Here is a 27,713-nt window from a genome sequence, read left to right as displayed (position 1 = left end):
TTTCTCTTCTTTTTCAACGGTCTTTGCCAAAGTAATCTAAGCGTATAAATTACCAATACCAAGTAATCATTTCAAAAATTTTTTCAAATAAACATGCTAGTTCTTTTAAGAACTTCCTAGACCAATCGCTTGCTTCCAAAAACCTAAAATAAATACTGATTGTCATTTTAATCGATTGGAAGAAGATTAGCCAAAAAACTAATTTTTTGTTATCGGAAAAAATTATAAAAAAGAAAAGGGTTAATATATATTATAATAAATTTAACTGATACCGGTATTAAAAACTTAATTTAAGGCTTTCGATAGTTTTACATATTTTAAGTTTTAACATGTATGATAAACATTATAAACACTTTTAATTTCAATACTTATTTCTCCCGTTTCAGTCTTCACCCCGTTTATATCAAATAGGCAATCCTAATTAGCAGTTCATTGTAAATTAGTATTAAATTAGAGCAGGTTGCCAGTTTCGTTTTTATTTTATTGCATAATACACCAAAAGTTAATTTTTCCACTGGAATAACTTTTGTTAGGTTGATTTCTAAAATTTACTGTATGAAACACAATAAAAATTCAAACAAACTCTGCTTTCATTATCCCCACTTGGTAAATCGGTAATTAAACAGGTTACTATTGGCTTAGATCAATCAAGTAACATCCAGTAAGAGCGTGACTGTCTGGAACAGACTGTATTGTCTTAGTCCGAATAAGTCAGCTGTCGCAAACAACTCAAACTCCCGTTAGAGATTTCAGAACACTTCAAAATAAATACATTTTTTGCCAAAGAATATCGAATTTATTTCACTACTCGATAGTCAAACTTATTAAGTCAGCATGCTGTTTAAATTCTAAGGGTTAGAGAGCAAGGTCATCCGGGGTTGCAACAATTCGTGGTTGAGTTCTAGCGCCACAACGATCGCTTATTCCTTGCTGGGGTGGGCCTGGATGTAGGCGATGGCCTTGAGGATGGCCTCTGGGACTGGAGGGGGAGTGGGCAGCAGGTCGCTCTGGGGCTGGTATCCGTTCTCGTCGGCCTTGTAGCTCACACGGACGTGCTCGCCCTCGGGGGAGATCCACTCGAAGACGCCATCGATGTTTCCGTGGACATCTCCGGTGGCCGAAGAGACGACTCCGTTGTCCAGGGCCAACTTGCTGACGAAGCCATCGGCGTTCACATCGTTGACCAGCTCCTTGACCTCGGCATTCTCGTTGGCGGCCACGAGGGCGGCAAGGGCGCAGACAAGCAGCTAGGATATTCCAGGATTACTTATCGAACCATCCGAATATGATCCTAAGATACTTACGATCTTGAACATTTTGGTTTAGTTTGATTGTCGGACTAGAGAACTCGTGAGACTGATGCCAATTCGGGATCGATTTTCAGCTTTTATACGCCCAAATCCACGACATCCCACGAAACCCGAAGCTGATGCAACCCGTTTTTAATTAACATTTCGGCCAACATAAGCCGAGTGTTTGTTTCACGGACAGGTTGGAAGTGACATGTTCGGCGGTGATAAAAATCGTCTGCTGCACTCTTATTGCTTTCACTGGTCTATGCAAATTGCTACCGTAATTATTCTAAAAAAATTCCTATCAACACGCTACTCGAAAATGTTAGAACCACCTTCTCATAGGAATAATTCGATGTCTGCTCATCTGAATTAAAATCTGGACTATTTAAAAATAAATCCAGACTGGGGGTAATTAAAAAACTGCCTGCTTTAGACGAAAATGAATTATATTTTGTGAGTAATAAAATTCAATAAATAACACTGTGCAACATTTTTAGGGTTATAAAATGTAACCGCAATTCTGATTTCATGGGCGGAAAGAACTCATCGAAATAAGCTAAAACCCATTTGGGTTTCTCTGGCTTAGCTCGCGTTTACATTTTATAGCGAGTTAAAGTTTTACATACAAAATTTATTTGTAACGGCCATATCTTGTGAACCGATTAAAATTTCACTATCAAGTCTTCAGTGATTATGTAGCTATGAACCCAAGGAACTAAATTGACAAATGACTCTTGCGAAGACGTACACCTAGCGCGTTAAAAAACGAAAAATTAGGCAAATTTGTTTTTTAACGCGCTAGGTGCACTAGTTACTAAGTGCGCAAGAGTCATTTGTCAATTTCGTTCCTTGGGTTCATAGCTAGATAATCACTGAAGACTTGATAGTGAAATTTTAATCGGTTCACAAGATATGGCCGTTACAAATAAATTTTGTATGTAAAACTTTAACTCGCTATAAAAGGTAAACGCGAGCTAAGCCAGAGAAACCCAAATGGGTTTTAGCTTATTTCGATGAGTTCTTTCCGCCCATGAAATCAGAATTGCGGTTACATTTTTCATGTTGCACTGTGTAACGAAACTTTCTTTGAAAACAAATTTGTTGAGCATACTTTTCGGAGAGTGGCGAACTTCCAATTTCAGTTAATGTTCGACTTTAATAAGCAAACTTATAAGTATATTTCCGTGTTTTTTATTTGAGCAAACATAATCCAAAGAAAGTCACTCAAAGCAATAGAAAATTGGTATATTGTATTCTTTGGAAAGTATATAATAGGTAGAAAGAAACGTTTCCGACCGCATAAAGAATACATATAAAAATATATATATTCTTAATCCGGATCACTAATCGAGCCGATCTACCATGTCCGTCTGTCTGTCTGTCCGTATGAATACTGAGATCTCGGAAACTATAAAAGCTAGAAGTTTAAAATTTCTTGTGCAGATTTTGGCACACACAATTTCAAAAGTTTATATTCAGTGTAAATTGTACTTCATTTTATCTGCGTTGCAAATTTCTGACTAAAATCGTAGCACCCTCTGCAAGAGAATAAACATTTTCAAATAAATCCAACACATGTCATAACACCTCAAAAACATTTTTAGAATTAATAAAAACCGCAATGGATGAAATCTACAGAATCTTCTGATTTCTTATTTTTATTATTTTAGTAGGTATATTTTCAACCATTTGTTTTTACTTTGTTATTTTTTTTATGTTTTTTATATTGCCTGGAACTTCAAGAATTAAATTGTAAAATAAGTCCTCGAGCTACATTGTCTAGTTTAAGTTTAAGGTTTAGTTCTGTCTTTTAATTAACTTACTGATTAAAAAAACTTTCGCTTGATTAAGATTGCAAGATTTAATTTATTTCCGGATTCTATAACAACATTTTCTTAAATTTAAAACAGCAGGTGAGGAAGTTCACACTCAAGCTAGCTGTCTCCAATCATTCCAGTTCGTAGTCGGCGGAGTTGCTTAGTTCTTGCTGGGGTTAGCCTGGATGTAGGCGATGGCCTTGAGGATGGCAGCTGGGATCGGAGGGGGAGTGGGCAGGAGGTCGCTCTGGGGCTGGTATCCGTTCTCGTCGGCCTTGTAGTTCACACGCACATGGACGCCCTCGGGGGAGATCCACTCGAAAACTCCGTCGATGTTGCCGTGGACATCTCCGCTGGCCGAGGAGGCAGATCCGTCATCGAGGACCAACTTGCTGACGAATCCTTCGGCTGTCACATCGTTGACCAGCTCCTTGACCTCGACATTGGCGTTGGCGGCCACGAGGGCGGCAAGGGCGCAGACAAGCAGCTAGGGTAATCCAGGATTAGACGGCGAAATATCCAAAACTCCTTATGGCATACTTACGATCTTGAACATTTTGATTTGGTTTGATTGTCGGACTAGAAAACTTCTGAGACTGATGCCAATCTATGCTCGAATTTGGGTTTATATATCTTTGAAAGCTGCTGCAATGTGGGTTTATAATTAAGTCAAGATGACGCGGACCATAAAAACCGTCTGGCATGCAAATTAGTCCACTTTTGAAATTATTCTAAAACTGGCTATTGGAAAGGAAAATGGTTTAACCACTTTCGATTGAAGTTGAACATTCTTCAGGACTCATTCAACCAAAAATAAGCCAACGCTTTACGAATATGCAAATCAAACCAAACCAGACACTGAATAATTTATAATCTGTATTTAATTGCGTACACAAACAAAGTAATCCGTAAAAATATATTGTTTCTGTCTAACACATTTAAACAATGTATGTTGCATATTTTTTGGAGCCTACAAAAATGCTTACTTAAATTTTGTGGGTTAAATTGGCAACTCTGTCCGAAAGCTTTAAGCGGTTGTTAAATTAAACAGTGCCGTCCCAAATATGAGGAAATATTAAAATTAGAAAACAAATTGCCAAATGAAGTTTAGGCGCTATTATACACGGAAATGTGTGACCTTTTAATATTAAATATGAATTTTAAATAAAATTGATCAAATATTACATACGCACAATTTTTATGAATATCACTATGGACGGCAGTCCATGTAGTGACGAAGCGCACCAGAAGAGTGTGCGAAGGCGACTACTATATATACACGAAGAAATGAAAATCTACTGTGATGGTCCGATCATAATGAATAATACACCTATCGAAAGGTATTGCGAAAACTAACAGGTTTGCATACCAAGACTTTAAGAAAATCAATTGGCTTGGGAGAGAGAGCGGTGAAAGTGAAAAAATGAAAATTTCGAAATTTGGAGCTGTTGGGGCCGGTGGGGATAAATGCCCCCTCGCAATGTTTTAGTTGTATTCCTTTTGAAAATACCCGTCGAATGAGGGGTCATTTGTCAAAATCCGACTCTCCGTTCAAAAGTTATAGCCAAAATAAGATTTTCTTCTTCTTCCCAAAATGAAAATTTAATTCTGTTTGTCAGTTTGTCCACTTGTCCACTTGTCCGCTTGTCCACTTGTCCACTTGTCCACTTGTCCACTTGTCCACTTGTCCAAAATATGTTTTTTAAGTTCTGAAAATTTGATATGACGTTCATCACATCGATATAAAAAATTTTGTTCTACCACTTTTGGAAAAACCCGCTAGTTTAGCGGGAAAACAGCTATAAATAGCTAAAATTCGGAAAGCCGTAACTTCTATACTACTAAAGCTACAGACTTGTGCTGCATCTCGTTTGAAAGGTATTTTTAAATGCTATAAACACCTTTTATATGCAATTTGTGTAAATGTAATAGTTAAAAAGATATGAACAAAAGAAAATTTGTTTAAACTTTTTTTTTAGCTTTTTTTTAATTTTCTCAAAAACGGCTCTAACGATTTTCCTTACAACTTTAAACTGTATAGCCCTTGAGATTCCTTAAATTTTGGTATATATCATGTTTATGTAAAAAATCGCGTTTAAAAGTTATTCAGAAACGAAAATAGCCACTTTTGCCAGCTCAGAACAACTAACGCTCCCTGAGTATTGAATTTTGTGGGAGGGTATCCGAACTGTATTTTAGGGTCATGAAATCAGTAAATTTGCACTTAAGAGTTCCATATAGGAATCTTTTGTTCTACGACTTTTGGAAAAAGCCGCTACTTTAGCGGGAAAAAGCTAAAAATAGCAAAATTTCGTTAGTTTGTAAGTTCTACACTACTAAAGGTACAGACATGTGCTATACCTCGTTTAAAAGGTATTTTGAAATACTTCAACGCCTTTTTAACTTAATTTGTTAAAATACAATAGTTTAAAAATAATGATTGACCAATTTAAATTTAAATGTATATATTAGCTCCTATGAGAGCAAATGTAAACAAACAAAAACTTCTGATATCAAATAAAAACACCTCTTAACGAGGTAAAAAACTAGTGACGACCGCACCTTCAACATACAAAAGTTCTGATATCAACATTTGTGACGAAAAATTATTACACTCGTCATTAAATAGACTTTCTAATCTTTTCTCATTCGTCACGCTGCAATAGAAAATGCCTGTAAAGGGAAGAAGGCTGGAATAGTTTGCTAGGGCGGGCCGAATGAGACAATATTAGAAAGTCTATTTAATGACGAGTGTAATAATTTTTCGTCACAAATGTTGATATCAGAACTTTTGTATGTTGAAGGTGCGGTCGTCACTAGTTTTTTACCTCGTTAAGAGGTGTTTTTATTTGATTAGAAATGACTATAGTTTGCTTTTAATGAAATAAGCGACTATAAATAAATATATAAAATGTAATAACATAGGCAATATGTTCCTTAGACAGAATAATTACTTTGTAGGGAGGACATATTAGTTAGACAATATCTGACATGGTAACCAGGTAAAGGCTTGGCTAACTCGAAACGTCATCGATGGGCACGGAATCTGAAAACCCGTACTGCACCACTCCTCAGAAAGTTCTACTGAAGCATGTTTCATTTTGGCATCAATTTAGAAGCGCGAGACTCGTTTTTTGACATTTGTATCGCAGTGTCAAGTGGCGAATTTATGGTCTCTGCCTTTTGTTGGCATTATGGGCGTTTTGTGCACCCGATAACTTAGACGCGGCCAAAAAGGTAATAAGTAATTCATATTGGTAAGCAACTGGATTAGGAATCATATATAAAGGCTATACCAGAGCAGAGTTAGTTATCAGTCAACGTTCGTTCTCGACCAGACAGAAATCAGCCAAAATGTTCAAGTTTGTGAGTGTGGTTTACCGGATGATTATGAACACTTAATTTACTGGGATAAATCCTCTTTACCTAGGTGATGATCCTTGCCGTCGTGGGAGTGGCTACCGCCCTGGCCCCAGTTTCGCGCTCCGATGATGTCCACGCCGATGTCGTCTCCCGATCGGACGATGTTCGTGCCGATGGTTTCGACGCCAGTCTGCACACCTCCAACGGCATCGAGCAGGCCGCCAGCGGCGATGTCCATGGCAACATTCACGGCAACTTCGGCTGGATCTCCCCCGAGGGCGAGCACGTGGACATCAAGTACGTGGCCGATGAGAACGGATACCAGCCCTCGGGAGCCTGGATCCCCACTCCTCCTCCAATCCCAGAGGCCATTGTCCGCGCTCTCGCCTGGCTGCAGTCCCACCCCCCAGCCCCCGAGCATCCCCGTCATCACTAAGACCCGTGATTTTGAACCCGGACCACTCCACGGATTGTTCTCCCGAAACGTATCGCCCTAGTTGTTTAGCTGTACTTCTTGACTTTCAAAAAAATACATGCACCTGCTTTTAACAGTAAAACAAGTTCTTTGTCATAATCGTTAGGGATAGGTACAATCATGCGCGGATCGGGTGAAAAATGAAAGAAATTTTGGTATTCAAAAAGTATGCAACAAAAAAATTGTTCTGATATCACCCCCAAAAAAATCCTGGATCCGCCACTGGGTACAATACAAGATCCTTATCAAAGGTGAACGTATCCGAATTTCTTACTTATTCCTTAGCATTATCAGCATAATAACTTTTTTTTTGTTTTGATATGCTCAACAAAATGTTTATTGGAAGCATAATAACATAACATAAATTATGGGGGTATCGTACAGATAGAAATGGTCAGACTCTTCTATGATTAGAGACCCGCGTTTTGATCCAGATTTCTGTGAATAATAATATTTTAATAACATATAGATATAATATAACAACTTTAAAAGATCTCCATCCAAAGCACTCAAAAATAGGTTCTGTATAAAAAAAAATGTAGGTACTTTAATCAATAAAAAATTTCAATAAAAAAAAATTCCATTTAAAATGGCTATTGACCTAATAATTCTCTTTCGTTCACTAATACTCACATTATACAATTTTAATAAAATGATCCTGGTTCTGTAATATTAGGTTTAAATTAGTTTAAAAATTAGAACTACGATATATCGATTCTACATTAATCTTCCTTCCAGCTATAATATAAACGCCAAATCTTCATAATTTGATGTATTTTAATGCGAAATTGAGCTGGAAGGATAGTGTACATCAATAAATGTTTTTAGCAAACAAAAATCTTCTGTTAAAAATTCTGTTGATGTATCTAAGAATTCGAACGTTAATTTAACCGAAGAGTTGTCTTTGTCACCAATGAACATATAACTACGTTTTAAGGAGAGATAAGAATTGTTTATAACCATTTGTGATGCATTTCAAAGTGGTATTAAAACACTGAAAACATTTTAATACTCTGAATTGTTGCTCTTCTTTTTCAATCTCTTAACTTGGTATATAAAGCAAGAGCAGATGCTAGGAGATTTAAGTATATATTATCCCATTAAACAGCACTCAGATTTGGCTAAAAAGAAACTGAAACGCAATTGCCAAGAGGTATTGAGAAAGAGAAGCAATGGTCAAGGTGGTTCAATAGAAATACAAGATAATGTATGACAAAACATCGTGTCCCAGAAGTCGGTGAGGTCTTTTGAAGTAACTCGAGCTTCGATTTCTGAGAGAAGAATCACGATGGCACTGCAAAAGTGGTTCACTGTTTGACAATCTCAATTCAAGCTGAAAGAGGGGCTTATCTGGAGGAGGGGCGGGTCGAACTCGTTTTACTTTCGGGATGCCACCCGACCCGTTTGCCCCTTATTGATGCGAGTGTTTCATTTTAGCATCTATTAAGCGATTATATATAGTACTTATCCCGTTGTTTGGCATTTGCTAAGCTGTCGCCATGTGACGATGATTTTTAATGGGTGTGGGCGCATCCGCGAAGTCAACCCATAACTCAGCCCCCCAATTGAATGCAATATGTAGCGATTTGTTATGGCTTGACTTTGGGTTTGCAATGGTATAAAAAGGCTCTGCCCGACCACAGACGGTTATCAGTCAGCGTTCGTTCTCGACCAGACAGAAATCAGCCAAAATGTTCAAGTTTGTGAGTGGCGAACAGGATAGTCCATCCTTTTGGATCCCTAACTTATCCCCATACTTTTCGTTTAGGTTATGATCTGCGCCGTTTTGGGACTGGCGGTGGCCAATCCCCCAGTGCCCCACTCCGTGGGACGTTCAGAGGATGTCCACGCCGATGTCGTCTCCCGATCGGACGATGTTCGTGCCGATGGATTCGACTCCAGCCTGCACACCTCCAACGGCATCGAGCAGGCCGCCAGCGGCGATGTCCATGGCAACATCCACGGCAACTTCGCATGGATCTCCCCCGAGGGCGAGCACGTGGAAATCAAGTATGTGGCCGATGAGAACGGATACCAGCCCTCGGGAGCCTGGATCCCCACTCCTCCCCCAATCCCAGAGGCCATCGCCCGCGCCGTCGCCTGGCTGGAGTCCCACCCACCGGCTCCCGAGCACCACCACTAGAACTCCTAACTGAAAGCGGATCGCACCACGGACTGTTGCCTGGATACCCTTCGACCTACTAGTTTAAGCAATCTAACTGAGTTTTAAAATACACGCAATTGTTAACGGCAGTAACCAGATCGTGGCCTTGACTTTGACTTTGGTGCTAAACTGTAACGGTTTGGGACTCGTTCAACCCGTTTGACACCTTCGATTTACTTAGCTCATTTTAGCACGTTAAAAACAATACACTCATAGAAATTTTCCGGTAAAATCGCCCTAAAAACAAGGAAAATCGCCCTAAAACGGGGGTCAATGGCGACTAGGCAACAAAATTAGGGCAAATTGCCCTAAAAATACGGGTGAATTTGTCACACATTTAGGGCGATTTTTCGTAGATCTAGGGCGATTTTTCTATTTTCAAAGCTAATTGCCCTAAAAATAGGAAATGAGACCCTTAAACTAAAGGCAGTTTCCTTTAAATCCAGGGCGCTTTTTCTGGACTTATAGGCGAATTGCCCTGGAAATCGGAAAAAATACCTTTAAACTAAAGGCAGATTTTCATAAATCTAGGGTGTTTTTCTGGATTTTAGGGCAAATTGCCCTAGAAATATGAAAAAATATCCTGAAACTAAAGGCAGATTTTCATAAATTTAGGGCGTTTTTCTGGATTTATAGGCGAATTGCCCTAAAAAAAGCAAAGTGCTCCCCAAAATTTCCCGGTTTTTTTTTATAAATAAAAATACGATTTCATTATATTTTTTTTGTTTTTTTTTATATTTTTGTTTGTTGTTATTTACACAATTTCTAATTATATACATTTACATACTTTTCTACTTATTCTTATTGCTAAAAGAATTACATCGATCTTAAAAATAATGTTTTGGCTTAATGTATTTTTTGGTCTTTAGGTTGTGTGCTTCCGCCGGAGGGAATTTTAGGTCTTTTAAGGTTTATTACAATAAGTACTGATTATCAAATTTTACTTCTAATTGAATGCATAGAAATAATATTTTTTTTTGGAATGAACAGATTGTTTCTTTAAAATAGTTACAGTTTTAAGGTTTTATAATCCTCCAAGAGTTCGGATAAAGCTCTACCTTTCTTATCAGACTCTAAATGAATTTCATAAAATATTTTTTGGATAAATGGTGGTTTAAAACAAAAAATATTTTGAAGCACACATCAATACTTTTCAATAAGGTTCGCATTCTATAAAAAAACCTCTGATAGGTAAACTGGAAATTCACCAAGGTCAAAAAGGGCTTGTTCCCACGTTGCAGCTGAATGGTTGCAGTTTCGGCTTTCCGGATTTGCAATTTTCCGTCAATGCCTTTAGATGTGTTTGCAGTTCCCCAACAGTAGCCTTCCAAACCAAGAAACGGCTTCGCGGGTCCGCAATGGTGTGCTTCGCGTTCTTGCTCCCGCCGTCCTTCTTTGTCATTGCTGTCGCACCAACACTGAATGGATCGCAAGCCAAATTAAAGTTGATTGTATCTCTATTAAATAAAAACAGTCTGTTTATTGAATGAGAAAAGAAAAAGAGAAAAAGCACATACCTTCAGCGTGGCTTTCCACAGATTTGAGCAGTTTTATTCCCTTACTTTCGCTTTTAAAAAGTGCGAAAAGTGGTTTGCGTTCTCAATCTAAAACAAGAAAAAAAATTGTTAGAAATTAATATAAAAATGCACTACTAACAGTCAAAATTTTCATTTAGCCTGCGATTGCGTTTTCTGCTACTTCTGGAAAAAAAGAAGCAACAAAAGCAAATTTCGGTTACTGACGAAATGACGCAATAGAAATTTGGGGGTGATTTTGGCATATGCACTTGTGAATGCGGTTTGTCCGGTGCATAAATACAGATTTCTGGCAAATATATACATCTGTAAAAAATGTGTGTATTCTGTTGCATCATCTTTTTACCTTAAGCATTATTTACATATACACATACATATGTATATGTATACTCTTGTTAATGTTCTTACTTTGTTCTGCCACACTTCCAAACCTCTACATCTGGACCGCTGCTTCCAGTCAAATCTTTTTAAGTTTCAGCTGCATTTTCCTCTGTTACAGATATGTAAATTCAATTAGTGATTAATATCCAAATTGCACAATTATATATGTATGTACTCACCAGAAAACTGAGAAAGAATCGCCTCCCAAGTCCTTTAATAGCGTTTACATTTTTCACTTTTTCACAAACACGTCTTTCGCCGCTAAGCGCCCGAAAAATTATGACAAAGTCTAGACAATGCAACTCTTTTTACCCCCACCCTTGCCACTGCAACGGACGAAAAGTAGCAAAGAAGAAGAAAAAGGGTGGACTTCTCTAAAGTCAAATGCGCTCAGCATCAAAATTCATAGAAAAAGGTCCGCCCTAATATACACACACATTCACTTGTTTTGACCTGCCAACCACACACACATACACACATATTACATATGTATCCATTAATTGCGTCTTAGAATTTCGTTTGACTCTTCCTTGTTTTTAGGGCAATTTCAGAACATATTTTTGGCTATTTTGTTCTGCGTTTTAGGGCGATTTCGCCCTAAAAAGAAGGAATTACTTTTGGAGTCGACTCATAAAAATTCGCCCTAAAAAACAGGACAAATTTGCGTTTTTGAAAAAACCAACCCTAAAAAATATTTTCCATGGCGATTTTTCGTATATTTAGGGCTAGCCACCCGTATAATAAGAAAATTTTCCGTAGTTTTAGGGCGACCTCGGTTTTAGGGCGACTTTTCTAGTATTTAGGTAAAAATTTCTATGAGTGTATGGTAATTCGGTCAAGATTAATATTGACCGACTTACCGACTTAATACAAAGAAAGCGAAAGGTTTATTGGCAACAGAATCTACCAAATGGAAGGGGAAATATGTGTAACATAATGCATTGTCCCTTTTGATTTTTATCATAGCCGTTTATCAGAGAAACCGGAAAAGTTCTTTGATAATTTCTCCTAATTAATAAGGTAAACCAGAATCTCACAAATCGCTTTTTATCGGAGCTGTATTCGAGTTGATTTGCCGATAAGTAACTAAAGGGCCTAAACTTTTAAGCACCAATAAACTTCAAAAGTTTCGTGGAGATACAAAAATTTCACACAGCGGAAATAAATTCTAAAGCATCAAGTTGAACGATAAGAAACTCGCCCATCAACAGCGTCCACTAACCTTACATACTGAACCATTACCTGTATTTAAAATATTCCATTGAGATTGACTGTCAATAAACTTCCTTGGCCTTTATTTAATATGCAATTTTAATAATTCAAATTTCTTTTTAAAACAGCTGACTCCAAACATTCTAGTTATCCCAAAAACTGGCTCACAATATTCTGAATAAATTTAATCTGCCCTAGATTTTAATAGAGCCTGTCTAAAAGGCAACTTTAACATTTTCGATAATTTATCATGGCAGAAACCCGATTGCCAATGAAGATTGAAAGAGAATTATATTAGAAACTGAATGCCAAAAAGCGCGAATATACAAAATAAAAAAGGCATAAAGCTGAAATTTGTCGCCAAGCTGTTAAAAATATAATTTTTACTGCTCTTATTTTTCAATAACAAAGTTCTGAGTAACATAACCAGTTAGGATCCGGTATGCGATTCCCATAAAAACAACCCAAACAGCCCCAGTGAAAACACCTGGAGGGAATCCCAGCAACAACATTGTCAAAAAATGTATATAGCTTTGGGCCCGATAGGCTTTGTTCCGAAGCCAAAGTTATCATCAGAAAAAAATTTAAAATGACAAGGTACACAGCCAAAAATTTGCTTGAACCATTTCTAGTTTTCCATGATATTTTTGTACTCCCGGTTGTATACCAGCCTTTTTCTGATGGAAAACAGTTCTATAAATTAAATCATAAATGGATATTTTTTCATGGAATCAACTGATTGATGCATGCTTTAATTTCGGTTTAAAGTTTCCTGTTGATATTTTATTGGATTCGTTTTTTTTTTGTTAAGATTTTAAGTAAAGCTACTTTAATTATGAATAAGATCCAGCCGTCTGCCATTTTAAAAAGACCTGCAATTTGATTAATGCTTGGAAGTAATTTAAATATTAAGTGCAAATATGTAAATTAACAGTTTGAAACTTTCCGCCAACCAAACGTGTTTCATCCGTCTGAAAATGTTCTGTGGTTTCAGACAGCTTTCCTCAGAAACAAAAGCTTGAAATGTAATTAAGTAATTGCCATCAGACCTCCCTCCTTATGGGGGGAAGTATTTTGCACATCTGACAGAATGCTTTATTGTTCCCACTTTCTCCGGCACACTATCTTTTCTCTGGGGAAGGGGAGGTGGCGAAATCAAATTACAAGGACTGGCTGCACTTTAATATTTGAGCACAAGTTTCACTACTATGTAGGAACATAATGAGCAGAGCTTTGTCCAGTGCAGCTGGTATCTTCGGTAAATAAACGTGTTTGCTCAGAAATACTCATTTGTATTTGCACTAATTGCATGTGCGATTGCACACATCCATAAATTTGCTAATTTAATGCAGTTTATTAATCGAGGAAAAGATCGCCAACTGGAGTAGAAAAACTATTTACCCAAAAATGGTTAATAAATCACAGCCGTGTGAATTCACCATGTGCGGTCATAATTAAATAAAAACAATTCAAAATATCATCGACCTCAAGTGCTAATGATAGCTGGCATCAAAGGACCTACGGATAAATTCAATTTGCTGCAGGTAATTAGCCACAAATAACACCACTGAACGGCAATATTTACATATGTGCTGAGAGACCACAGCACGCAACATTTATATTTATACGTATGTGTCGAGTAAACATTTGTCTAAACCCGAATTATTTTGACATTAATTAAACGCCCATCTAAAGCTGCCCATGTGGGCGCAATGGCATGCCATTTAAACGAGCCAATCACGCAGATGTGGATAAATAAATAGTCTAATTAATATGCATTTTGATGTATAGTTCTATTATTACAGGTTTTGTATTTGTTATTTAATGGTGATCAATTTGATGCTAATTATGGAATCCATTACAAGGACAGCCGGCATTTGTTCTGGCGAATCGAAGTGAGTTTTGAAGTGATTAGCTTGGGGGAAGAGATCCTTCGACGGTCGAGCGGACTCGGTCCTCAAGTTCCACGCGGGTATGCCTGCGACCTTGAGCGACGCCTGGCTTCGTTTGAACCAGCTCCTGACTCCTCATCCGCTCGACCGGCCTCATCTCACTTGCTGAACTTCAGGCCAACTGCAACGGGAAGAAGGAAAAACACCCAGTGGGTGAGGAAAGACAATTAATGAGAATGCTTCAAACTAATGGCCTTGTAATGAAGATTGTGCAGGAGTGGCTGGTGTTCTCCAAAGTGATTTCTCCTCTTCTTCAGCTGCAAAACCCACCTGCCGCACTGCGAGGATTCCTCAGCTTCGAAGGCTTCTTGCGCAGCTCCGATTGACCCAAGCCGCTGCTTGTTCCTGGTCCATGGGTGTCGATTTGCATGCTTTCATCACTGTCAGATGTCTGGCTCTTCAGCACCTTCTTCAGGTTTATGAGCTGTAAGAATGTAAGCAGGGTTTCTTACATTAGAAAATGTTATGTGCGACTTAAATCAAACTCACATCCTGCTCCACACGCTCCTTGTTAATCAGCCTCTTGGATTTCTCGGCGTTGGCGTACTTGATCTGCATTTCGATGCAGTTGGAGACGCTATCGCAGGAGTTGACCCAGGCCTGAAGGGTTTCCACGATCTGGCCAGTGTATCCGGGCGGAATGTCGCGACCCTGGGCGTAGTCCACCTCCAAAATGCGTGTGTTCTGGAACAGCTTTCCGTGGATGATGTCTGTGTATAGAATTTAAAGCGAAAATAAGAAAGTTTTTCCCTTTTAGCGCTCTGCCTGCATGCCAAAGCTTGTTGTCAACTTTTTTCTGACTAATTGCCCAGAACGAACAGTTTCTGAAGTTGGCCAAAGTGTCGCCTCAAGTGCCAGCTTTGGAGTGCACTCGAGGCCACTGCAACAAGTTTTGTGATGGTGCCTATGGACGACGGTACAGTTGCCCCAAAAGTACCCATTCAGTAGAATAACTGAAACTCTAACTAAATGTGCACAAGTAACTGCTAATGATTTCTATTTCAAAGAAAGTTGAAGTATTTTCTTTAAGAAAAGAGCAAATAACATTTCTAAATAAATTTATTAGAAATATATTTCGGTAAGTAACAAGGTATTTTTAAATAAATTGAATTTCGACAAGCTACATTCTCGGATTAAGCAATTGATTACACACCTGAAATCCAAAAATGTGTCTGTTAAAATTCATCGATTTACAGCTGTAGCTTAAACAGTAGCCAGCGAGCTGCTCGGATTATTTACAATTCCCAAATTAATGATAATTCCCAATCCCTCTTCAAGCTACCAACCAGAAGTTCGCAATCAATCACCCTCAATTTTACCCCACACCAACAATGGCTGCAAACGCTCAATCAATTAAACTGATTAGAAAACGGTTAGGTGAGTGCAAAAATAACAAACTGAAACTGGCTACAATCAAGCAAATGGAAGCTGTAGTTTCATAAATCCGGTAAGTCCGCAACGCAAAATCCCAAATGTTGAGCAAATATTGCGGTGACTGAGTCACATATATTGGGAAGTCTAAAAGCCACGTTTTAACTGCTGTTTTCGATTCTTTTGAGCCAGCTCTTTAAGCCGAATGAGAGTGGCTTAAGGACGATTAGCTTTGTAGTGCGGACTCAATTACCGAGAATACCGCCCAGCGAGCGTAGAACTGAAAATGCAATTTGGTGCGATGGCCGACATCAAGAGTCGTCTGAGCTTGAGTAATTAATTTGAAATCGTCGTTCAGTTTTTAGCTCCTCTGCGGGATTACAATTTATAACAAGCGGATTTGGGAAACGTTCTCATCCTGGCTGACAGGATTGTGAGTCCCAGTTGCAGGGCAAAGTCCCGAAAACAGAATCTCTCCACACCGAGCCGAACTATGGCCCATGGCCCTAACTTTTCTCGGCCGAGGAAGTGGCTAAGTGACAGCGCCTCCCCGTTTTTGCCCCGTTTTTGGCCACGGCTAAGCTAAGCCCAAGTTAAGTCCTTGAGCGCTCTTTGCCTTTGACTTTACGACCACTTGTGTCCTTGAACGAGTGCACAGAAACAGGACCAAGTCCCCGGACCAAGTTTCTGTGTTTATGGCACCGACTTTGTGTCATAAATATTCACTCAAATATGCACGGAATTCGCCCGGAGATTCAATTTCTCGCATCGCATCCACTCCCTTCGACGCCCGGCGACAATTCGGATTCGGTTCGACAATTTGTCAAACACTTTTCTAATTAGCCTGAGAGCTGGCGCAAAAATGCTTATTGATTTGACGCCTTCGAGAGCGCTCTGAATAATTTCAAAGCATAAAGGGATTCCGTCTCCGGATTCCCGATTCCCGCCGCAAGTGCTGTAAAATGCGTGCGGTTTTCCGGCGTTGACATGTGTCTTGTATTTTCACCCATCCGAAGGCTGTGGGCGCCAACTGTCGCGTGCGTGAAATTCAACGCCAGAGCAATCAATCATGCTTACTGCTCCGCCCGCAAATTGCGCAAAAAGCCGTTGACGGACAGAAGAATGAATCTTCGGAGCGGCAGAAGGCGCTGATGTCAAACCGCCGGCGGCTGTGGTTCTGTGGTGACTGCTGATGAAAATCAAATGGGGGCGGCCATCAAGAGCTGAATAAAAACGTTGGATAGCGGCAGGCCATGGCAGGGAACCTTCGGGAATTTGACCACCAATGCATGAGTGCCCTTGGTGTCATGGAAAAAGGACTCTGAATTTAAAGTTGCCACGGAACAAACGGAAAAACGATTCAACGAACCTAGTTTTTAATACATAAAAGAGGGGATAGAATTATTCGGAATAAAGAATTCATTCATAAACGGACTTTAAAATTGAAATAGAAAATTCAATGACGGCAAAAAAAGAAGAAAAAAGAATATATTTCATTCAGTATTTCAGTTTTTAAAAAAATTTGTAAGCAATTAAATTTCGAAATTCACATTTCAGTTAGTTCCATTTAAAAATATCCTTTTGTTTTTATTTATTTGAATAAATAAAAGCTACCAAAGTCTTTCGGCCTGTATCTTCTTGTAGTTTTTCTGTTACACATCATTTAATAAGTGAATTCTGTTGGCAACAAGTCCCAAATCTGCCCACATACTCTACATAAGTACTTCTGACGTGTGGGACCTGGGATCATACCACTTATTTATTAAAAGGAGTCCATAAGTCTCGGTCTCGATTTCTGGGCACCTGTCGCTGACAGCTTGGGCAACTCTTCAGACAGTTCCCCACTTACCCGCACAGAAATAGAAGTTATTAATTGAAATTCTGCACAAAAACCGAACCTCAGAGGAAGGCAAGGACAATGGCCCAAGATAAAATTGGTAAAGGGTGCGCTCATCAAAAAAGTGTTGTTATTTTAGCTTTCTACTAGCCGAGTTTGGCTATTTTTTTTAATTATTCAAGACCTTTAAAATAAACTTAAACTTGAAACTACTTAAATAAGATGCGTAAGCAATAATAATAAAATCGTAAAGAATTAACCGTTTTTGCTTAAATACCTTTTGGCTTCAATCCCTCTAACAAGAACAAGAATCAGGAGCTTCGTGGTCAAATTAAACCAAGGTTTAAATATTTAGTTAACCTTTTACTCTTCGATATTGGATTTTAGTGCTGGAATCAGCCTTTTTTGGTAGCTCGAACCACACACTTCGCTGTTGACCGCAAGCGAGCGGCCTGGAAACTTGTGCCATCAATATGAGGCTGTGGATAGCTGCGGGAAAGTTTTCACCTAAAGCTGACAAAGTGCTCGACGCAGCCACCCACAGAAACTCGCCCTCCCGAAAGTTTTCCCGGCCAACTCACTGCATTGGGCCCCTGGCGCGGAAAACTATGCAATCAAAAACAGCTGCGCAATCGGAGGATCCTGAGGAGTCGGATGAGTCCTGATTTAGCGCGAGGACGGAAAATTATCTCCGAGCTGCGTCGCTTTTGAATATTCGGCTTTGTGGCAAGGTCGTGGCTTTTCATTTAGGTAAACTGGCCTTTGATGTAACAGCTTTTCAGGGAATAAGAGCCGATTTTCATGCAGTGCGCCAGCCATTGGTATACTGTTAATTAACCGATTGCGAAAGGGGTTTACACTTTTTGCGGCCCATTCACAAAATGTTATGCACAAGTGGCTAGCGCTTAAACTTTTTTACAGCTCGCCCGCGCCAAACAAAATCATCCTACTTCCCACTGAATTGCAAATCCCCCAGCCCCGGCAGGGCGAAAAAAACAAGTTCAAAAGCCGCTTTTAAGCACCCTGAATTATGCGAAACTTTTCTTTGACATACAAAAGAAATTAAGGAAGTGCACCAAAAAAACTACAATCAGGCAGGCGCATTCCGCGACACATTCTGCAATTCCCAGCAACTCGAAACACACAACACGGTAACTGAAAGGGAGGAGTCCTCGGAGAAATTTGGCGGCATCCTTCTACATGGGTGTATGAACACGTTTTGCTTACTTTCCAGCGAGTCTCTGAATTTCACTGCTGGTGCATGGGATGTTATTGCAGGAAAACTAGTTTGGAGGCAGTTGGGAAAATATTTGAAAATGGCAGGGAAATTAAAAGCCACTGGAAATGGAATGCCGGGGGCATCGATTTTTTAGAGCAGATGCCAAAGGTGCATGCTGGCAGCATATTTGCGGGTAGTCACTCATATTTTTTACTCTCGAGGAATTTTACGACGTATTTAGAGTTTCATAGCATTGCACTTTATTACTTTATGTGGCAGCTACTTCACCCAAACTAAAAGACTGAAGAATGACTATAAATGTGTGAAAGTAAAAAGTCTTCCCAAAATAAGGAGCTTACATTTCGATAAATATTTATTTCCAAACTTCAGTCTCAAATCAATCAAGAAGAGCTCGCTCACTAATGGAACCAGCTGAAATAAATATCCAGCGAATTTCAATTATAGAGCGCATTTAATTACCATATCCCCATCCCAACGAGCCGCCAGACAAATGATGCTCTAATGGGATAGCCTGGAATCGCGGGCGAGGGAACCGCTCCACCTGCCCGTCGGCTAATGGAGCCACCTCCTCCGCCCCAGCCAACTACATTAAATTGCGATGTCAGATTACGGCGCCTAATAGAACGCAATGATTTCGCATTCCGCCAGGCATCGGGCATCGGGCATCTGGCACTTGCCCTCCTGCCACTCCAAATGACGCCCTAATGATGGCTATCATAACATAAATCTTGCCCGTAGCGGGGGAATTTATTTGTCTGTTCATTGCCCGGATTTGGAAAGCAATTAGGAGGGCCAGGTGAGGCGACGCTTCGAGGTGTACTCGCCGGTCCTGGGGGAGACTTTATTTATGGTCCAGATGGCGTTGAGTTGTCACTTTATTTGCTCACATAATGGACGGCCAAGACTCCATTAAAAACTGCTGAATGCTATTTGCCTTTGGCCCGCCATTAAATATTCTCCGGCCCTTGTGTTCCGGCATGTTTGTTTGGATTGTTCCATGTATATGTCGAGTGGACACTTGTCGGAAGCCGCTCAAAACCCAACACTAACCGAAAATCCGCCTGAAGGGCTCGTTTCCCGGCCCCATATTACACAGCTTCTGTTTGTTGTTGCTGCTCCGCCCATAGATCACGGGCAAAGCTCAAAAATCAACAGCACCAACACGTTTAGCACCACATTCGAGGGCCCTAAGTATGCTTACACGAGCGATGTTTCCGAGTGCGATATTTGGGCCCCGGCTTCTGGGTGTTGCGTTTGATTTACGGCTTTCGGCAGACAGAAGCAGAACGGGTCCGGAAGTACAAGTGGAAAGTGTGTAAAATATGCAGCCTGTGCCGGCTGTGTCCAATGATGAATTGGAAGTTTCCATGCAGTAGTGGGAAAATGATGCACATCATCAGCAAACATCGTACTTGCCAGCTCATTTTAATCTCAGGCCTAGCTTACTTTTTTCTAAATGAAATAATACAGCAGGGCAAGTGAAATATAAACTATTAAATAGTTTCTAAGCTTCTCAAAAAAAAGTAATTATAAAAGTGAGTTAAAGGATCGATTCCAAAATGGAATACGAAAGTATCCGTTTTAAATCACTTTTCTTTTCTCACAACTACTTTTAAGTAAAGAATACAAATTTGTATTCAACAGTAAGTATAATCTTTTCAATTGACCCCACGCAACTTCCCCTCCTGGGAATATTTTTAGAAATGGTCCCCTAACCTTAGACTTAAAGTCAACTTTTTATGTGGCAATTATATAGGGAAGTTTGACTGTAGGGAGGCCAACGAGGCGTGAGCACAGAAAGGAAATCATCGAGGCAAAAGTGTTCATCCAGCTGACGACGTTGGCAGCCGTAAAAACTGTTTCCCCGCGGGGATGGGGAGTGGAGAATCAACTGGTGGGGCGCCACACCGACTGGCTTAATGAATCTCGCCGAGCACAATCCCCGTTCCTTCGCCCAATTGTTTTCGTTTTGCCAGGATGCGCCAGCTGTCCCGGCTAATCAAGTGCACTGCCCAAAGGCTGTCGACGGGCGGTGGTTGGTGAATGGTGGCCACGAATGGGTGGTGCTACGTGGGCGACGCAAGGTGGCAATTGGCCACTGGGTGGGGCAACAGGACTTTGCGATACGACTGCTTTTACAGCTGATGGGCCGTCGGCGCGTTGTACAGCCGCTCAAAAATGCTAATTGAACGAAGGAGTCGCTCACTCCTCGGCGAGAAGTAGGCAAAAATTCGCATTTGATTTAATAATGCAAACGAGGAGGGATGCAGCAAACGAGATTTGTCAGCAGGCACTGAAACTTGAGGACTGCTAACTAGAAAATGAATAAGTTCGCAACTATAAAGGGAAAAGAGAGGACTCTCTTTTAAACTTGGTGTAGGGCTTAACTTTCCAGGTTTCCTCGAGTTTCTTCTTGCTAAAAATAATATTCAATGTCTTTCGAGCGAAAGTATATTATCTGTATCTGTTAAGTTATTTAAAAACTTATCAAAGAATAACGAAAATGTGCTAATGAGTTCGCGAATGTATAATCGGAGATTATCGATATATGTGTATTGTAACTATTGTAGGTTGCAACTTATAAATAGCCTATTAATTGGTAGTCTCATTTTCCAAAATTTAAATTCTAAAAATAAGAGGAAGCCAAAATTGCTTGGTACTATTATATTCTTGATCAGTATCACTAGACAAGTCGATCTAGCTATGTCTGTCTGCCTCTCGCTTATCCGCCATAAGAACGATCAAAGAATTAATCGGAAAATAATAGAACATAATTATGGCTTTGCTATTTTTAATCACATTCTCTTTTACACTGGGATATATTACGAATTAAATTTTATAAAAATCAAAAAAACTATATTATGGAACCTCCATAATTTGGTTTTGTTAAATCTACACGCAAGTGAATAAAAATATCAAATTATTGTATAATTTCTCAAATTAACTTGAAATTTTCTATGATAATTATCATACACATATGTAGCTGTTACGAGAGCGATTTGCAAGTATATTATATATAAACTGTGAAATACGAATTGGCTTCCTTCCTTGTTTTTTTTATAAATTTTAAATCGCTAATATTATAGCTTAATATTACTTTTTTTCTGTTTGTTCAGAATGATTCCTAAAGTGAAAAATTAGAACTATTGAAGTTGGAATTGATTTTCAGTATGACATATTATTACAGGTACCAACAGTACAGTTTAAGACCTACATAATAACTTGAAGATCACCCTTCATCTTTTCGAGCCCGTTAAACCTTAGACAGACTCACCTGCGTAGATGGCCTCGATGATGACGTCCTCCAGGTGGCGGACGTTGTCGATCTCCAGTTCGCTGAGCAGCAGGGCGTAGGGAATGCTCTTGGCCTTGATGGCCAGTGAGACGATGGTCAGGTGCTGCAGCTTCTTCTGCATGGCGGGACTCAGTTCGATGAACTTTTCGGGCTGAGCGCGGTACTCCTTGTAGGTTCCGTAGGCGAAGAGGTTCAAAGTCTCGAAATGCTTGGCATCGGGACCGTCTTTCAGCTGTGTTTGGGTTCAGAGTAGGGATCAGAGGGCTATAATTAAGTGTAGTGATAAACATACCTGCGAAACGGAGGGTTCCGCCAGTAATTCGCCGAAAACAAAGACATTTGGGGCTTCCAGGGCCTGGCGAATCACATCCAGCAGGGCTGCGCCCGTGGTCGACTTGGCCAGGACACAGAACTTCTCCAGGAACGTCTCCTTGCTCTTGCTCGGCTCCTCGTTGCCCAGCAGCATGTCCTGCGTCATTTTGGTAGCTTTAATTTGGTTAAATTCGCCTGAGTTTTAAGATTGTTTTGTTTTTTGCAAGAACTCTGCCAAGTGTGACCGTTTCTGGAATGTCTAACCATACCCACCCGGCACTTTGCTGTCCTCATGTAAAAAATACTAAGAAAAATACTAAACGGTCAGAAGGCCTCACAAATGCTGACTGCTATGACACTGGGCGCCAAGTTTGAACACCAAACTTATTTGGCATTCTGTTAAATCCATTTTAAGCCTAAAGTTTAGGTAAAGTAACCCACAGGTTCGAACCCTTTCATTATGCTTATGATTATTTTATGTTCCTCCGGGATATCAACTCTTTTTCTCCCTTGTTTTTCCAGATAAAAGCCAGCCATTTGCACTCACCTCTTGGAAATGTTGGTCATTATGCTTAAAGCCGAGCATCCTCATTTTAAAACACTTTTCGCACCACATTCACTTCGGCAGCACACACACAGACACACCCCCGGGGGGCTGTAGAAAAAAAGGAAGCTGAAAAGGCAGGATGGGCCTAAAAAAATATATTCCTTGAGCCACTTTGGGCTGCCAAAACTTTACGCCAGCCACACTTGTTATTATTGCTATGGGTAAAGGGCGAGTATAGGAATATAAAAAAGGCGCAGGGTCAAAGTTGAAAACCCTTTATTGTGTCTGGGGGGTTGAATTGGGAGAGGGCGTGGGCGTGGGCGTGATACCACCCCTTCAATATGCGGTTCGCCGGCTCATCGATTATGAAAAGTTAACTAAAGGTCAGGGCCCCTTGTGGAAACACACTGAGATCTCCGGAAAAAGGTGAGCCGAAGCCTTAAAGCCACTTTGTCAGTTTTAAAACGGCACTGTTTCCATTAGCACAGCATATTCTCCGCATATCTGGCTTTGTTTTTCAGGTGCCTCTTGCAATGCCGACACTTGGACAGAAATTGACCGGACTGTTTGGCAATTTTTCCAATTGGATTGGCACGCCTACGGAAAAGCCGCCCACCGCCCAACGCCCACCCTCACATTTTATTGGATTTGCCAAATTTTGCCAGTACGCAACCATTACAAAATTGGTTGGGATTCTGATTCGGATTCGTGTGTTTGTCTGCGAATTTGCTTTGGGCTGCGCAGCGGAATAGTCGAATAGTGCATGTGGTCCTTTTTCCTGTGGCGACTGCTCCTCGAATTGCATCCGTGATTAGTTTGCCGTGCGTTTGAAACATTTTTGGGATAATGCCAAATCTCACTGCCTTCGAACGAAGTTCGCATTTTGCGGTCTGCGTGCGGAAAGTTGCGCCCATCGAGGATTTTTCATTCACCGACCACCGGATGCCTGTGGTCATTCCTCTGAAGGGAAACGAAGCACCACTGATGGTCAGAATATGGGGCTCCAAAAAGTTACTTCCAAGATTGCCAGGAACAGGTATTACACCAAAAAAAACTTGATATCAATTTGACTTGATAAGCTCGAATCTGCTCAATCCCTCTCACGTAATTTAAGTCAGAGAATCTTCGAGAGAAAGAAATTGGTAAAAACGATATGCGTATAAATACCAGAAATTGACTACGCGCATATCGATTTGATCCCGGCCGGTTTTTTTTGTGTGTAGAGAAAATATCGTTCATAGCAGAGATATTTTCCAACATAATGATGATTTCTCGGAAGAAGACTTCGAGGAATTTCTGCACTTTCATTTCTGCAAGGCTATATCAATGCATTTAATGATCTTATACTACTGACAATCTCAAAGAGGGTAAACTAAAGAAGACTTTCCACTTTGTCGCTGATTTTGCGTGTTTGGAAAGCTCTTTGTCATGCTGGCAAACTTTCTTCGCTCTGCTTCGTGCTCGGCTTTTTTGTGGATTTTACTTTGTCATTAATTTGACGCACAATGAATCGGCAGTTGGCAGGTTGTTCGGTTGTTCAGTTGTTCAGTTTCCCGGGATTTCACTTCTATTTCCTAGATTACCGAACGAAGGCTTTCAATTTAATTTGCGGCCAAAGCAGCGTAGCCGTCATTTGCCAAATTCGTAGACTCCGGCAGCCGGTTGACAACTGAGCTTTAAAATTAATTACACTTTTCCACTTTCGAATCCATCATCGGGTTGCACATGGATTTCCCAGACCTAGACCGCCCTTGTGCCCCGACAATTTGCTTACTAGCCCATAAAAATGTATGAAAATAAAATATCAAAACAGCTCGAGGGCGGCCAAATGGCCACATAAAAGAACTCAGCTCCGCGAACGCGCCGGGCATGCAAATGTGGGTGGGTGGTCATCGCACTTCTCCGAACGACGACTGTCATACTCCCACAGTCCCGTATAACAGTGTACTAAAACGTATCCTTGCCCCTGCCTCGGGATTTCGGCCAGCAGCTGCGGCCTTCACTTTCGCGTTTGCCTCGCCTTTGGCTTATCATTTTTTATCGGCAGGACAAAGACTTGATCTTCCCAGTGAGTTGGCCGCTTTGCTCATTAGGACTCAAATTGCTTTCCCCCGCCCGCGACTGAGTGTTATTGGGCACTCGAAAAAAATAAAAGGAAAATAAATGGGAGGTGTATTGATAGCATAATAAAAATTGTATATTTAAAATGCGTTTTAATTATATTTTTGCTACTAGGAATTAAACTTAGAAAATGACTATTTAAAGATATGTAATCATAGTAAATTATGATTCGGAATACTATAGATTATGATTTTTTAAAATAATATATTATCTTGAAACTATAAGACATAGGTATTTCTAAAACTATAAACTAAGGTATTTCAGCATTTTAATAGATAGTTTATTTCTACAAATATCACACATTTTTGATAATGTGATTTTTTATTTTTTTAATGATAATTTTAAATTCTTTTTGCAAAATTTTATTCAACATTATTTTTTCTCAGTGTGTTGGCCGCGATTATTTGGCTTACTGAACGTATTGTTATTAGTGCTGAGGCAGTGGGCACGCTTATCGATGCAAATGACAAGCGGCCGAAAAACTTGCCCCATTTTCCCGGAACGATGTTAACTTGACCCAAATCAAGTACTTTTTCCGCGATTCAAATAACAGGACACTGCTGGCAAGGGACTTAGGGAAATGGCCACATTGAAATACGTCGTAATAAACAAGAACCTTTGAATAACTTCATTCAACGAGTGCAGCCAAAGGTTGCACAAAAATTGTTGATAAAAATTCCCCCGCTCTGTGACAATTTATCAAGGATTTCCTTTTAGACGGAAACTTTGTTGCTAAAAGCGCAGCGAACGGAGAAAAATTACAATGAAGGAATGGAATGAAGCAAAGTTAAAATGCAATTTATATCAGGTTCTTGGAGATGGACGGTGAAAAGTAAATGGAGACACGGCGAAAGACAGAGATGGTTAATTTAAATAACACATTTTATTTCCCACATTCCGTTTTTGTAAAAGTCCTCGAGTGCCGACCATTCGAAATTTAGCAGAGACCACAATTAGTCCGAAATAAACTGACAGCTGATCATTGGATTTGCAGCGCTAAAAATGTCGAATCAAATTTCGTCACAGCCACAAAACCCACCCAACCGCAAACAGGATATGGAAAACTCGGCGAAACAAACGACCCTATCCCGCAATTCGCAATCTAGTCGAGCATGGCATATTATTATAACGCTTTTTGTTTATTTGCACCAGCGATGGCGAAAATCGGGGAAAACTACTTGGCTGAGCGGGTGATAAAAAACACGGATATAAACCGATGTTGACATGTGCCAGGCACAAGGACCACGGGTGGTAGTGGGTTGGAGAGTTGGAGGGCTGGTGGGTCGTTGGGCGCCAGAATCGATGAACAATTCCGGATTTCGCAAACCCACTTGTTGCCAATACAATCGATTCAGCTTGTCGCAAATCATTTCGAGCTGTCTCAAGGGTTAAAGCGAGTAAGGCGAATTGGAAACCAGAGGAAGGAATTGGTTTTTTATCAGGGTAGGGCAAAACAGACCAGATAAGTAACTGCGAAACAAAGTTTACCTAAACAGGTAAATAATAAGTTGTTTTCTTAGTTTATGCAATTAATAAGTTTGTAGCATTAAACATTCGCTTTAAATGCACTCATAGAAATTTTTACCTAAATACTAGAAAAGTCGCCCTAAAACCGCGGTCGCCCTAAAGCTACGAAAAATTTTCTTATTATACGGGTGGCTAGCCCTAAATATACGAAAAATCGCCATGGAAAATATTTTTTAGGGTTAGTTTTTCCAAAAAGGCCAATTTGCCCTGTTTTTTAGGGCGAAATTTTATGACGCAATAAATGAATACATACATGTAAAACATGTTATGTACATGTGTGTGTAGTTGACAAGTCAAGACCAGTGAGTAAGAATGGGTACACCCAAAAAAAAATGATCATAGAAACTAAACTATTTCTACATTAAAAGTAAACTATTGAGTGTCAAAAATTTCTCGATACTCTGAGTATTAAACTAATGGACTTCGAAAGTATAAAAATGAAACTTTCGAAGTTGTCAAGTTTAAACTAACGAGTGTACAGTTTATACTCACTCAGTGTACTGAAATTTAGGGTGCTAGTTTATTTCGTATACTATTTAGTATAATGCCAGTATAAATATTATACCCCGTATAAAAGAGACAAAATTCAAAAAATGTTGTTCTGTACTTTTCATATATTATTAAAAATATTTTTTACATTTTTATAAATTACTGAAGGTAATTTTTAATTTAACAAATAAACATAAATACAATACATGTACAAAATATGTACGTGTGTATGCATATTTGGGCAAATGCAGTTTTACCGCTTATGTCGCTGATCATCTCCAGAGTGGTCGCCGTCCAGATGAACACCGGAGTTTGGTCGGGGACGCTGATATTGAAGTAAACATTGCGCTGGCCGCGGTCAGAAAAAATGCAAGCCAATAGCAAGATCCTTAGTTTCCCGGCATCTGGAGCGCAATTCAAGGTGGTGTCAGTAAAAAGAAAAGACTTTACTCATTAGTTATGGACTAAGACACAATTTAAATGTACTTACATTTCAAATAAGCCCAAAATAAGCAAATATTAAAATTTTCACAAGTAATTTTCACAAACAAACCTTAAACAGACCGCAGCGTCGTTTACAAAATACACTAATGTAAAACCCTTAAAATACTAACGCGTCCGAATAGCATTAAAAAGCGGTAACACTTTTTCTGTTCGAAATGTCCAGGTTCCAAACCAGAGCATCCTGGCTTCACACCAGGAACGAAAACCGAAAACTTCGGTATAGAAATTAAACTCAGGACATAAACTTAACACTATTTAGTCTTAACTTAACACTAT

General features: G+C 39.7%; 6 protein-coding genes and 2 long non-coding RNA genes across 9 annotated transcripts; 3 read left to right on the top strand and 5 right to left on the bottom strand.

Moving 5' to 3' along the window:
• Positions 1-920: 920 nt before the first annotated feature.
• On the bottom strand, positions 921-1,353 carry LOC108062535 (larval cuticle protein 4). The gene is made up of 2 exons (XM_070213675.1): positions 1,305-1,353; positions 921-1,247 (listed from the first exon to the last, which is right to left on the bottom strand). Exons 1-2 carry the CDS (start codon positions 1,314-1,316, stop codon positions 921-923), a joined length of 339 nt encoding a protein of 112 aa, XP_070069776.1. The 5' UTR covers positions 1,317-1,353.
• Positions 1,354-3,219: 1,866 nt separating this feature from the next.
• On the bottom strand, positions 3,220-3,713 carry LOC108062538 (larval cuticle protein 3). Its single transcript, XM_017149255.3, has 2 exons — positions 3,657-3,713; positions 3,220-3,599 (listed from the first exon to the last, which is right to left on the bottom strand). The coding sequence occupies exons 1-2, from the start codon at positions 3,666-3,668 to the stop codon at positions 3,273-3,275; spliced, it is 339 nt and encodes a 112-aa protein (XP_017004744.1). The 5' UTR covers positions 3,669-3,713; the 3' UTR covers positions 3,220-3,272.
• Positions 3,714-6,423: 2,710 nt separating this feature from the next.
• On the top strand, positions 6,424-6,911 carry LOC108062536 (larval cuticle protein 2). Its single transcript, XM_017149253.3, has 2 exons — positions 6,424-6,478; positions 6,543-6,911. Exons 1-2 carry the CDS (start codon positions 6,467-6,469, stop codon positions 6,909-6,911), a joined length of 381 nt encoding a protein of 126 aa, XP_017004742.2. The 5' UTR covers positions 6,424-6,466.
• Positions 6,912-8,641: 1,730 nt separating this feature from the next.
• On the top strand, positions 8,642-9,173 carry LOC108062502 (larval cuticle protein 1). Its single transcript, XM_017149214.3, has 2 exons — positions 8,642-8,653; positions 8,719-9,173. The coding sequence occupies exons 1-2, from the start codon at positions 8,642-8,644 to the stop codon at positions 9,091-9,093; spliced, it is 387 nt and encodes a 128-aa protein (XP_017004703.1). The 3' UTR covers positions 9,094-9,173.
• A 655-nt stretch (positions 9,174-9,828) lies between these two features.
• On the bottom strand, positions 9,829-11,652 carry LOC138912359 (uncharacterized). 2 transcript variants are annotated; one of them, XR_011417889.1, is made up of 4 exons: positions 11,210-11,652; positions 11,058-11,139; positions 10,632-10,955; positions 9,829-10,571 (listed from the first exon to the last, which is right to left on the bottom strand). It is a non-coding gene; the product is annotated as an uncharacterized lncRNA (long non-coding RNA). The 2 variants fall into 2 exon arrangements; XR_011417888.1 differs by having other exon boundaries at positions 10,632-10,718; positions 11,210-11,319.
• Positions 11,653-14,016: 2,364 nt separating this feature from the next.
• Positions 14,017-22,510, bottom strand: CSN7 (COP9 signalosome subunit 7). Its single transcript, XM_017149243.3, has 5 exons — positions 22,230-22,510; positions 21,917-22,169; positions 14,684-14,904; positions 14,465-14,618; positions 14,017-14,315 (listed from the first exon to the last, which is right to left on the bottom strand). The coding sequence occupies exons 1-5, from the start codon at positions 22,413-22,415 to the stop codon at positions 14,293-14,295; spliced, it is 837 nt and encodes a 278-aa protein (XP_017004732.2). The 5' UTR covers positions 22,416-22,510; the 3' UTR covers positions 14,017-14,292.
• Positions 22,511-25,919: 3,409 nt separating this feature from the next.
• LOC123003415 (uncharacterized) lies at positions 25,920-26,364 on the top strand. Its single transcript, XM_044395918.1, is given in 5 exon segments — positions 25,920-25,983; positions 26,069-26,112; positions 26,114-26,183; positions 26,215-26,288; positions 26,290-26,364. Coding segments are annotated over 5 exon segments (327 nt in total).
• A 674-nt stretch (positions 26,365-27,038) lies between these two features.
• On the bottom strand, positions 27,039-27,539 carry LOC138912628 (uncharacterized). Its single transcript, XR_011418189.1, has 2 exons — positions 27,424-27,539; positions 27,039-27,337 (listed from the first exon to the last, which is right to left on the bottom strand). It is a non-coding gene; the product is annotated as an uncharacterized lncRNA (long non-coding RNA).
• Between the last annotated feature and the right edge of the window lie 174 nt (positions 27,540-27,713).

The sequence above is a fragment of the Drosophila takahashii genome, chromosome 2R, assembly GCF_030179915.1.
Source record: "Drosophila takahashii strain IR98-3 E-12201 chromosome 2R, DtakHiC1v2, whole genome shotgun sequence".
Taxonomy (NCBI): Eukaryota; Metazoa; Arthropoda; class Insecta; order Diptera; family Drosophilidae; genus Drosophila; species Drosophila takahashii.
Note: the sequence above shows the minus strand (reverse complement) of the source record. Positions and strands in the feature narration are given on the sequence as shown.